At 36.1% G+C, this 13,630-nt stretch overlaps 1 protein-coding gene across 7 annotated transcripts in view; it reads left to right on the plus strand.

Moving 5' to 3' along the window:
- The window catches only part of ZC2HC1B (zinc finger C2HC-type containing 1B), a 52,208-nt gene that overhangs the window by 8,745 nt on the left and 29,833 nt on the right, over positions 1-13,630 (plus strand). For all 7 annotated transcript variants that reach the window (XR_012031231.1, XR_012031227.1, XR_012031228.1 and 4 more), the window contains 3 exons: positions 1,192-1,253; positions 4,364-4,483; positions 5,003-5,141. Coding sequence is in view for 2 of the 7 variants with exons in the window: in XM_072826543.1 (XP_072682644.1) it covers positions 1,192-1,253; positions 4,364-4,483; positions 5,003-5,141 (321 nt within the window). In the remaining 5 variants the exon portion in view is untranslated. The remainder of the gene's footprint in view (positions 1-1,191; positions 1,254-4,363; positions 4,484-5,002; positions 5,142-13,630) is intronic.

A 13,630-nucleotide genomic window follows, 5' to 3' on the forward strand; every position in this document is an offset into this window, starting at 1 on the left:
TCTTCAGATTCTCCCTACTCAGGATCCCTGATTGCTCCTCGGACCGGCTTTTCTAATCTATATACTCGACTCCAGAGGAGCTTCAAGTAATGAGGCGAAACCTTTACAGAATTCCACAATGTTTTCCTTTTCCTGTGACACTTACCTAACTTCATTTAATGTACACTCTCCTTTTCTCTGCTGGACCCGTTTTGTGGTTTCTCTCAATATTTCCACAGAGTTGCATGTAGCAGATATTTATAGAATGAAGGATTGGTCCTATGGTGGAAACTCAACTAGTGTTTGGCCCACACATTCAATAAGTATTGAGCACTTTAATTACTAGGGTCAGGTACTTTGAGACATGGGGCACATGTGGGTTCAGTCTCAGCCTTTTTTTTTTTTATTGACTTTATTCTTCATTTAACTTTTAAAAACACTATAGTTGAATATTAAAAACAAAAGCAAGTAGTGACCATATTGTGATTACAGTCCTTCACTCATTCAAGACTGTATGTAAAATACCGGCAGTGAGTGTTACTCATTGACCTCATTAAGAGATCTGACCAAATAGCCCTTCTTAGGATAGGACACTCATCCTTACATGCTTCTGCATTGTAATGGTGCCATCTTTCCTGATTTGGATAGAAGTCCCAATAATACTTCATGGTCCATTTCATCAGTATCTTATACTCCCTTCCTCTCAGGAGGTGTTTGTTTGTTTGTTTTTCCAACAAAAAGCATTTATTGAGAGAGAGCCACTCTCAGGAAAGTTTAAGTTTGATGATTAGGTGACTCTTTTCATATATCCTGTGATAAATTCCCATGCCTTCATCTAGCACACACATAGACCTTACATTCTAGTAGGAATCCTAAAAATGTTACCATTAGATAATTTACAATTTTATACTAAAGTATTAACTTTGTACTTCTATCTAAAGCAAAGCCATTAGGCACTTAGTTTAGGAATATATTAAAGAATTGTACTCTGGTTGCCTGAAGGACATGCAATTTACCTGTTTAGTGATTTGAGAAGTCTATATTAGAAGAGGAAGATGGGTAAGTTTATGAAATATCTTACTAAGAGAAGGAAGTTGGTGAGGAGGGAAAAAGGAGTGAGGAGATCAAGCTATCGAGGTCCCCTCCAGTTAGTCATTTCTCAGGCAGGCAGTTCCACGAAACTAACATAATGTGCTTTTGGATCTTATACAGATGGCAATCAGGAGTTACTTCCCTGTGAAGTCTGTGGAAGACGCTTTGCAGCAGATGTTCTGGTAAACATAAAGACATTTTGTAGATGTGTTTTGTTGGAGTTAAATGAACTGTCAAGTCAGTGAGGAGGCTGCAGCGGCAAAGATTAAAGACAGATGTGGAGGGAAAGCAAGAGAAGAGAGGTCCATAACCTATGGCTGGCAGGCCCAGAGGACACCAAGGCACAAAGATACCACCCCATTCAAAAGGGAGCTTAGTTAAACATGGTACTCTTACAAAAAGGATGCCAGATGAAAGTGTTTTGGCACAGCTAATTGTCTCTTGAGAGGTTTTGGCTCTTTTGCCTTTTCTATAAGCATCAAAAATTCAAATTTTAAGGCCAAAGCACCAGGGAAATTAGCTAGTCAAGAGGAATGAACATTGAATTTGGAGCATCTGGAAACTTGGCTTTTAGCCTCAAATTTGTCACTAATTCTGACAAGTCCTTTAACCTCCCTCTGTTTCCTGCTTTGCCACGTATAAAGACAGAACCTTTCAATTTCAGGGACTTTATGTAATTTGAACAAAATGGATGTAAGGCCTGTTCCAAGATCTAATTGTTCATCAGATTCAAACTAACTGCATGTCAAGTCCTCTGAATGATACCTATAAAGTGGAATAAAAGCTTAATTTATTTCAAAGTTAGGGAATCAGGTATGAGATTCCAATATTCTAAAGAGTCCCAAGAAAAATGATAATAATAATAAAAAAAAAACTTAAGGTGATAATGCAACTCTGAGTTTGAACATTTTAATCAAGGAGACATAACCAAACTTAAAGGATTTGGACTATACACCTGACTGCATTTGGGGTGAAAGACTATACAATGAGCTTGTAAGTTTTCTTTCTCTGGGGAATTTTAAAAATGAAATATCTGTTGTAATTAACTGCAGCTAGAGCTTCCTGAATTTAGAAGCAGGAGCTAATAGGCCTGTTGTGGCCCAGGAATCCACCAGTGTGCTGCTTTTGCCAAACTAGGCCTGCACCCCATAAGAAGGAATTCGAGACCTAGAAGATACCATTCATTTGAAGTGAGATTACTAAATGTCAAGTATGTCTTGGGTCTTCTTGGGTTTTACTTCTAGGCCTATCTCCAGGCTACAAAGAGCATTTGATCAAATGATAGGATACCTCTCTCTAATTTAAAATGATATGGCTTGGGGCACCTGGGTGGCTCTGTCAGTTGAGTGTCGGACTCTTTTGATTTCAGCTCAAGTCATGATCTCAGGGTCACAGGACGGAACCCAGTGTCGGGCTCTGCACTCAGGAGGGAGTCTGCTAAAGATTTTCTCCCCCTTCTTCTCCCACTGCCCTTCCCCTCCTCTGTCTTTCTCTTTCTCTCCATAAAATAAATAAACCTTTAAAAATAAAATATCTGTTCTTTGCTGCTGTGGACCATGGGCTGCTTGGGTCAGTGAAAGATCTCAAGATGGCTGGGCAAGAACTTGCTCTAAAAGCCATTGACTGGGTAGCTTTTGGGGAAATCATACCCCAAAACCAGAAGGCCATTGCTAGCTCCCTACAGTACAATCCTGGAATGAGATGCGTACCTCCATGTTGGCTACTCTCCCTGAGAAACCACCTACTATCGACTGGGCTGACTACAAGGCCTGTTTGGTGAAGTTTGGCTTGTAGATTACTTTGAGAAGTTTAATGCCCTGAAGGTTCCCATGCCAGAGAATAAATATACAGTCTGGGTGGATGCTGAGGAAAAAGAAGAGGTGAAAAGTTGTGCTGAGTGTTTGTCTCTCTCAAAAGCCAGGATTGAGGAATATGAAAAAGAGCTGGAGAACATGAACATAATGCCTTACTGGCCTCACAAGCCATGGAAAATTTATAAACTTGAGTTGAGGAGAAAGCTCTGTCCCTCATATCATAAATGCTGGACATTAAAAATAATGATATGGGAGAAAAATAAAATAAAATAAAACAAAATAAAATAAAATAACAAAACAAAATAAATAAAATAAATAAATGATAGGCCTTGTTTGTAACCAGTACAGAGATTTTTATAGAGCCTTGTATTTTGTTGGATGAAAGAATTGTGTGTTAACTATTATGAGTTACCTGCCCACCAAGGAAGAGGACATCTAGTTGGAAGTTGTTGGCATAATCCTATGATGTTGCTGTCACAGACTTTGTAAGGGTGGTACACAGGCTGCATGTTGGCCTCCTTGTCTTATGTACTAGAAATTCTGAGTACTTAAAGAACTTCTTGGCTGGAGTGAAGAAAGTTTTCCCTGCTGATCGTCTGTTAAATGTTAAATATTGTAACATTTTAAAACTTAATATTAAATACTCAGATTTGCTCTGAAATAAATGACTTCATGGATGTGAAATGTTTGGATAAATTAAAGGAAAATCTCTTCATAATGTAAATGGAATTGGTGTACCCTTCATTTATTTGCATGGTTGTCCCAGTTGTCTTTTGCAGATGTTTTCAAATATTTCTTTGAAACCTCCCCACTCCTTGAGGAAGTTAAGTAGTTTAATTTGCTGTATGTAGAAAAGTGACTCCGTTAAATTCAATTTTGAAATTGCCAAGTGGTAAGAAGAGTTTCCCTGAGAAGGTTCCACTGGTAGGAACAAAGTTTCCCCCTGCTGTATGCAAAGGGCTGTTTCAAAAGGATGGTAAAACAATGTTAGGATTGTTGGGACTCAGATTCCCTGCTAGGTTACTGGATGACTTGCTCATGGAATTTGGGAATCTGTGGAGGCAGGAAACCGAACAGAAGATATAACCGGGAAAACTTTCCTTGGCTTCCATGAGTACCTAGCTCAGTATCAGAAATATTTATTTCAATTTAAACTAGAAAGTTTGCCTTTTCAACAGTATTGAATGCCTGGAGCTGCTCACACAGCCCAAATGGTAGAATTCAATATATAAAACCAAATTTGAAGTAAGTCTCTGTAGCTGCGAAGGCCTCTTCTTGACCTTACCCTCACTCAATATCTAGTGATGTGTAACATGGGTGGAGAGAGCCAGATGGATTTGCTCTGCTGTGATTTGAGAGTTGGAGAATGAACTTGGCTCTGAAGGTGAACCCTGTCACTCCAGTGGGGGCTGCCTCAGTACAAACCTTGTGACTATACATGTTAAAAATTTTAATCCCCACTGGTTTTTTTTTTCTAGGAAAGGCATGGACCAATATGTAGGAAACTCTTCAACAAAAAACGCAAACCTTTCAATTCCCTGAAACAAAGATTACAGGGCACTGACATCCCCATTGTGAAAAAAGCTCCTCAGTCCAAGGTACTATCAATATCTGGCTTATTGTTCTTGATTACATCCTTAAGTACATTAAATCCTCTTTTTGGCTCTCTGGCTTCATTTTTGCTTGATAGTGCAGTATAATGTCATGTAAGTATAATCCACCTTTACTGTTTTCTTTTTAATCATGCTCACTTAGATTTCGAAATGTATTTCAGATACTTTCCAGATGTGGCAAAAAAGAATCTCGTTTATGTTTTCATTAGTGTAGCGTTAAATCTAGCAATTAACTTGGAAGAGAGTCCCTTTTAATCTTACATTTAAGTCATTCCTTAAAATTTTGTAGTTTGTTTTTGATTGTTATTTTGTGTTTTCCCTCACTATTGTGACTTGCAAATTTTATTACTGTATTTCCCAAACTTCTTTTTTGTACTTTTGAAAACAAGTTCTCTTTTCCCTCCAAATGTCAGTCTGATTTTCTGTAAATTTAAATCTCAGCTTAAAATTGCAATGGAGAGATGTATAGTCTAAGTTAGTATATGTTGGTTTTGCTTTTTATAGCCTCAATCTATGAGAAGATCTAATTGGAGACAACAACATGAAGACCTCATTAATGCCATCCGATCGGCAAAGCAGTGTACACTAGCCATTAAAGAAGGCCGACCTCTCCCCCCTCCACCTCCTCCATCTGTCAACCCAGGTGTGTGGCTAGTTTGGTTTGCTTTTGGCATTTTACTCTTAACCAGTTGTGCCTGATTTGGGGCCAGATAATCCTGACTTGCTTCCTCCTATACATTCTAAAATAAATGATAGCAATTAAATTATATAAAACTACTTATATTGAATATATCTTATCCTAATTTCTTTTTAATTCTGCATAAAGAGTCTGTGTTTCCTTCCAACTCACATGAGAACACCACTGTACCCAGTGTCATGGCACTACATAACTCCAGGGGATGCCATTTACATCATGGTCAATGAGAATGGGGCTATGCAGGGCAGTTCTACAATAGCTTCACAATGCCAGATACCCATAGCTCTGGGTTGTTTTGGGGTGGGGGTGGGGGGGTTGTTCTGAGATAAAATCCCACGATACAAAATTTACCATTTTAGCCATTTTAAGTTGTGCAATTTCATGGCCTAAAGGTTTTTTGCCAGAAACTTTATTTTGAAAGTTTTCAAGTTTACAGAAAAAAAAAAAGAAATTTACAGAATTTACAGAAAAATTACAAATTTTCAGGAAAAAAGTGATCACTCACACCTTCCACTGAAATTTGAGTTGTTGACATTGTCATATTTTCTGTCTTTTTATTTTTGGAGTGGGGGCAGAACTATTTAAAACTAAATTTCAAACATCACAACACTTTACCCTTAACTATGTCAGTATGCATTTCTTAAGCATGAGTGCATTTCCTTGCATAACATATAGACTCATATTTTCCCAGTTATCTTAAGAATGTCTTTTAAAGCTCTCTCCTTGCCCCCTAGTCACAATCTAGGATTCAGTCAAGGTTCATGCATTTTTATTGTTGTCTCTTTTCTTTAATCTTGCACAACACCCCTATTGGGCCAATTATCTTTGAGAATATCTCTTTTGCTAGATATGTCTGGTTTTTGGCCCAAGTTAATGCTTAACTTTTTCCTCTATCCTGTTTTTTTTTTTTCTTTCTTTTTTTTTTTTTTTTTTTTGTAAACTGGAAATTAGGGGTAGAGGCTCTATTAGATTAATAATATTAATCCCTACCAGATATAAGATTCTCAACTATTTTCTCCCATTCTGTGGACTGTCTTGTCACTTTCTTGATGGTATCCTTTGATGCAGAAAAATTTTTAATTTTGAAGAAGTCCAGTTTATTTTACTTTTGTTACCTTGATCTTGATGTTAAATCCAAAAATTCATTGCAAAATCCATGTCATGAAGCCTTTCCCATATGCTTTCTTCTAAGAGTTTCATAGTTTTGGCTCTTACAGTTTTGTCTTTGATCCAGGTGGAACTAATTCTCTATGTAGTATAAGGTAAGATCTCAACTACATTGGAAGTTGGATATCTAGTTTTATATGTGGATATCTAGTTTTCTCAGCACTGTTTGTCAAAAAGACTTGAATGATCTTGACACTATTATTGAAAGCCAGTTGACCATATATGATAAGATTTACTTCTGGGTTGTCTGTTCTAGGCTGTTTTTCTAGATGTCTTGTCCTTATGCCAGTACCACCCTGTTTAAATTACTCTAGTAAACTTGTAGTACGTTTTGAAAGTTCTCCAAGATTTGTTTTGGTAATTAGGGGACCTTTGAGATTTCATATGAATTTTCAGGGTGAGTTTTTTTTTTTCTATTTCTGAAAATGCCATTAGAATTTTGATAGGGTTTACACTTAATCTGTGTATAGCCTTGGGTAGTGTTGTCATCTTAACAATAATGTTTTCCAGTCTATGAACATAGGAAGTCTTTTAATTTGCTTCTCTTTGATTTCTGCCATCAATATTTTATTGAATAGATGTAGGAATATACAAGTTTTTTTTACCACCTTGGTTAGATTTATTCCTAAGTATTTTATTCTTTTTGATGTTATTGTAAATGGAATTGTTAACCTTGTTTTCAGATTGTTCATTGCTAGTGTATAGAAATATGACTGATTTTTGTGTAATAATTTTGTATCCTGCAACTTTATTGAATTTTGTTAGCTCTAACAACTGTTTTTTGGTGTGAAATTTTTAGGGTCTTCTACATATACAATTATGTCATTTCTGAACAGATACAATTTTTTTCTTCCTCTCCAATTTGCCTATTATTTCTTTTTCATGTCTAAATCCTCTTGCTAGAACTTCCAATACTATATTGAATAGCAGTGATGAAAGCAGACATTCTTGTCTTGTTTTCCATTGAGTAAATATTATCTGAGGGTTATAATTGGCTATTCAAAGCATAAATAATAGCATATTATGAGAATTATGTGGAAAGTGAAATGTATGAAAACACTACAACAAAGTTAGGTAAGGAAAAGGAACATATATTGTTGAAAGGTTTCTGTACATTATACACAAATAAGTTTGTACTTATCACACATGAATACATATAGTATTGTTTGAAGGTAGAGTTTTATATCTTAAAGATGCCTATTATAAACTCTAGAGTAAACACATAAAAATATTGACATGTAGCTAATAAGACAATAAGTGGAATTGAGATAAAATGGGAAAAAAATTTAATCTAAGGGAAGACAGGAGAAGAGGAAAAAAACAAAGAAAAGATGGGATAAAGACAAATAGCAATATGGTAAACTTAAACCTAACTATATGGACAGTTGCATATAAATGACCTAAACCCTTCAGATAAAAGGCAGATTATCAAACTAAATTTATTATTTAGTTTAGCAAGGTCCAATTATATGCTTTCCACAAGAAACACACTTTAAATGTGAAGACAAATAAGTGTGTCAGGGAGGTGACAAAATAAGGAGGTAATGCAGGTAGGTCCAAAGAGGTCACCCCTCACTAGCAGATGGCTGATCCTGTGTTAGCAGGGCTGCTGCCTCAAAGAAACACACACCAGGATTGCCAGATCTAATTTCTCAAAGGATAGCAAAAACTGCAGATTTCCTGATTTATAAATATCAGAAACTCAGTATTTTAGAAACTTTAGGTTTGAATCTGAGGTTGGAACTCAGGCAATGGTTTTCCTTGGTGAGGTGGGAATGACCAGGAATGGACATGAGGAGTATTGCTAGGAATGTTCTGTGTCTTGATCTGGGCTGGTTACATAGATGTGTACAGCTTGTGAATATTTCGTGGAGACATACACTTATGATTTGTCTTTTGTCCTGGATAAAAAGGTAAAAGAAGAAATAAACACTAGCAGTGTCAAAACAACTATAGGCTGACATGTTAAAAACATAGGGAAAGATATATGTGCGAACAATCATAAAAATGGAGTGACTAATATTAGTATCAGGCAAACATCAATGCTATTTAACAGGGTAAAGATTAAAAATAACATTCATCAAGAACTATCAGTCTTAAATGTTTATGTGCCTAGTAACAGAGACTTAAAGACCATGAGACAAAAACTGACAAAAACTGGAAGAAGTAGAAAGTTCAAATTATATTTGGACATTTTATCATTTTCTCTTAGTATAGCTGGTAAAATAAGCAGCAGGAGAATCAGTAGGGATATAGAAAAGTTTGAACAACAATATCAACCAGTTTGACCTAGTTGATACCTATTGCTATAATGTGACATGCAGCAACAGCAGAATATAATTCTTTTTAAGTACGCATGGAGTATTTGTCCAAGGAAGACCATGTTCAGGACCACAAAGTGAGTCTCAATAAATATAAAAAGGATTGAAATCATACAGATTATGTTACTTGACACAGTAGAATTAAGTCAGAAATTAATGATGAAAACATATCTAGAAAATTTCCTAATATTTGGATTTTATCAACTCATTTCTTTTTTTTTAAGATGTTTTATTTATTCATGAGAGACACAGAGAAAGAGAGGCAGAGACACAGGCAGAGGGAGAAGCAGGCTCCATGGAGGGAGCCCCATGTGGGACTCGATCTGGGGACTCCAGGATCACACCCCGGGCTGCAGGCGGCGCTAAACTGCTGCGCCACCGGGGCTGCCCTATCAACTCATTTCTTTTTTTTTTCTTTCTTTTTTTTAATCAACTCATTTCTAAATAATGGATGGATTTAAGAAAAAATCATAAAAGATATCAGAAAAAATTTTGAACTGAATGGTCATGAAAACATCAAAATTTGTGGGATTCAGCTAAAACAGTGTCTAGAGGGAGATTTATAGTTTTAAATGCTTATATTAGAAAAGAAGAAAGGTTTAAACCAATTACTTTATTCTTACTCTTTAAAAAGTTAGATGAACAAATTAAACCTAAATTAAGTTGAAGAAAATAGTGAATGTAGTTCACCATATTAACAAAATATTTTTAAGAGCAGATGATCATCCCAGTAGATACAGGAAAAGGCTGTGAAAAAATGCAATACCCATACATGTTTAAAACAAAACAAAACAAAACAAAAACTCCTAGAAAGGTAGAAATAGAAGGGAACACCTCAGTAAAAGATATCTTTCAACAACCTACACTTAACATTACACTTGGTGTAAAACTGGGCACGTTTCCACTGAGATCATGAAAAAAAATAAAATTCAAGGATGTCCTTTCTGACCACTCCTGTTCAACACTGTACTGGAGATAGAGTACCCAGTGTGGGATCCCTGGGTGGCTCAGTGGTTTAATGCCTGCCTTCGGCCCAGGGCATAATCCTGGAGTCCCAGGATCGAGTTCCACATCAGGCTCCCTGCGTAGAGCCTGCTTCTCCCTCTGCCTGTGTCTCTGCCTCTCTGTTTCTCTGTTTCTCATGAATTAAAAAAAAAAAAAAAAAGAGTACCCAGTGTAATAAGGAAATAAGGAAATAAATTATCAGAGCAGAAGAAGCAAAACTATCTTTATTCACAGACAACATAATCATGAATGAATAAATAGAAAATCTTAGTAAACTGTAAGAAATCTACTCAAATTAAAAATTTATTTAAAATGTTTTCAGGATATAAAGTCAAGGGGTGCCTGTGTGGCTCAGTCAATTAAGCATCCAACTCTTGATTTTGGCTCAGGTCATGATCTCAGGGTTGTGAGATCAAACCCCTGTCAGGTTCTGCAATGAGTATGGAGCCTGCTTAAGATTCTTTCTCCCTCTCCCTCTGCGCACCTACCCGCCCACCCCCCCTCCGCTCGTGTGCACTCTTCTCTCTCTCAAAAAACAAGGATGTAAAGTCAATGTACACAAGTAAATTTTATTTCTATATACCAGCATAAACAATTGAAAAATTGTTCTTAAATTAAAAAATACAATTTACAATTATGAAAACACATTAAATACTTAGGTATATCTTTAACAAAACATGTGTAAGACTTGAAAAATGAAAACTACAAAACATTGTAGTTAGACAAATTAAAGAGAGGACCCCAAAAAATGGAGAGGTTTACCATTTTCAAGATTTGGAGGAATCCATATTATGTTGTCATGTCAGTTCTTCCCAAATTTTGGGATTTCCCAAAATCCCTGCAAGTTTTCTTTGCCAAATAAGAATTCATCAGTTGATTCTAAAATTATATGGAAATTCAAATGATCTGGAATAGCCAAGATAGTTTTGAAAAAAAGGAAAAAAGCAGAGGACTTATACTACCTGTTATCAACACTTACTATGATGTTACAGTAATAAAATACTTTGATATTGGCATATCAGTTGAGCAGAAAAGAGACTAGATATAGACCTCCCACTCGTGTATGGGTGATTGATTTTTGTAGATCTCCCACGTATGTGTGGGTGATTTTTGACAAAGGGAAAGGATAATCTTATTAACAAATACAGCAGGGGCAGCCCAGGTGGCTCAGTGGTTTAGCACCGCATTCAGCCCAGGGCCTGATCCTGCAGACCAGGGATTGAGTCCCACGTTGGGCTCCCTGCATGGAGCCTGCTTCTCCCTCTGCCTCTCTCTCTCTCTCTCATAAATAAATAAAATCTTAAAAAACAAAAAACAAATGCAACAGAGGCAACTAAACATCAGTTTGGAACAAATGAGCTGTGATCCTTATATAAAAATTGACAACAAAAATTAATTTGCAATGGAACGTTAACCTAATATAAGTACTTCAACTCTAAGATTTCTAGAAAAAACAAAAATCTTTGATATGAGTCAACAAAGATTTCTTAAACAAGAAGCAAAATGTTCTAATTCTAATGATTTTTAAAAAGGAAATTGATAAATTGGGCTTCACTAAAGCTAAAAATTTTAGTTTTGATAGACACCTTAGGAGAGTGCAAAGGCAAGCCACAGTCTGGGAGAAAATATTTATAATACATATCTGACAAAGGACTCATACCAAGAATATACAAAGAACTCTTACAACTCAATAATAAGACAACCCAATAAGAAAAAGGAAGAGAGGGCGGCTGGGTGGCTCAGTGGTTGAGGGTCTGCCTTTGGCTCAGGTTGTGATCCCAGGGTCCTGGGATCGAATCCTGAATCAGGGAGCTTGCTACTCCTTTTCTGCCTGTGTCTCTGCCTCTCTCTCTCTCTCTGTCTCTCATGAATAAATAAATAAAACCTTTAAGAAAAAAGGCAAGAGATATATTTGGACACATCACAAAATAATAGCCAATAAGCACTTAAGATATTCAGCATCGTTTTTATCAGAGAAATGTGAATTACAACCATGATGAGATACCACCACATACCCACTTGAATAGCTAAAATTAAAGACTGACAATACATATGATAGCTAGGATGTAGAACAGCTGGAAGTTTCATATACTGCTGATGGGGGTGTAAAATAGTACAACTACTTTGCACTGGTATTTTCTTAAGGTAAACATATACTTATTTATAGAGCAATTCTATACCTAGGTATTTATGTGAAAAACTGGTAACATGTCCTTAGAAAAGACTTATATGTTAATATTCATAACAATGTTATAGCATAAACTGAAAAAATAGTCATCAACAAGTGAATGTATAAGCAAAACAGAATAATATTTCACAGTGAAGAAAGCGCTACCATACATGCAACAATATGGCTATTCCATTATATGAAATTATAAAACAGGTATTTTTAGTGACAGGAAAAAGAGTTTTGATTGATTGAGGTTAGGTTTGGGGGAATATTGACTGAAAAGAAACTTTTGAGGGTGATGAAACTGTCCTATGTTTTAGTTGGAGTGGTTGCACAAATGTTACATTAATCAAAGCTCATTGGCCTGTGTGCTTAAATGGTTGGATCTTCCTGCATGTAAATTATTTCTCAAAGTTTATTTTAAAAAGTAAAACACCAGAACCAATCCCCAAAGCCACAGTGGACTCATACTATAAAATAATCTGAAAAATAAATAATCTGAACTTCTATACCAGAAAATAATCTTTAAAAATATAACTTTATTTTTAATTATGTACAGGTGACATACAATACTATATTAGTTTCTGGGGCACAATGTTAGTGATTCGACATTTATATGCATTACAAAGTGCTCACCATGTTAAGTATAGTTACCATCTGTCACCATACAAATTTATTACAGTATCATTAATTGTATTCCCTATGCTATACTTTTCATCCCCGTGAGTGACTTGCTTATTTACCTACTTACTTTTAAGTTTTGAGAGGAAGATGAAAATATTTAGTACTGAAGGAAGGTGCACAAGAATGTGAAATATAAGATTATATCGGCTGGGGTACCTGGGTGACTCAGTCAATTAAGCATCCGGCTTTTGGTTTCGGCTCAGATCATGATCTCATGGGTTGTGGGGTCAAGCCCCATGTCAGGCTCTGAGCTTGGCAGGGAGTCTGCTTGAAGATTCTCTTTCTCTGTCCTTACTCTCACTCATGAGTGCCTCTCTCAGAAAGAGAGGGAAAGAAGGAAGGAAGGAAGGAAGGAAGGGAGGGAGGGAGGGAGGAAGGAAGGAAGAAAAAAAAACAGATTATATTGTCTGTAATAATTTTCCAATGTGAAAAGAGCTTTACTTTGACTATCCTTAATACAGAAGATTATTTCAATTGCTGGATGATTTTAATTTTAGAGCTCAATGTGAAAATAAAGTATATTTTAGTTGGGCCACTATAATAGTGTTGAGATTGATCATTGTGGGTGTCATTGGTCTTTCGCCCACTGACAGAGTTTGTCCTGATTTCCTGCTATTCTTGTATCGTTTTCCTTGATTAATTTAGATTTTATTTATTTATTTATTTATTTATTTATTTATTTACTTACTTACTTACTTACTTACTTACTTACTTACTTACTTACTTACTTATTTGAGAGAGTGAGAGTGAAAGAGCACAAGCAGGGGGAGCAGCAGAAGGAGAGGTAGAAGCAGGCTCCCTGCTCAGCAGGGAGCCCGACACAGGGCTCAGTCCCAAGACAGACACTTAACCGACTGAGCCACCCAGCTGCCCTTCCTTGATTAATTTTATATGCTTTCTTCTTTTTAATTTGAGGAAGCAGAAAAGCCATAGACTAGGAGGCTTTTGATAATGCTTTTGTGTTGCATTTGGTGTTTGTTTTTGTTTTGTTCTCTAATGAGAAGAAAATGACAGATTCCCTTTTTTTTTTTTTTAATTCAGAAAGTATCTTTTTGGAGAGATGACCTTCTTTCTTTATCCTTTATTTA

This window comes from Canis lupus, chromosome 1 (assembly GCF_048164855.1).
Source record: "Canis lupus baileyi chromosome 1, mCanLup2.hap1, whole genome shotgun sequence".
In the NCBI taxonomy this organism is placed as follows: domain Eukaryota; kingdom Metazoa; phylum Chordata; class Mammalia; order Carnivora; family Canidae; genus Canis; species Canis lupus.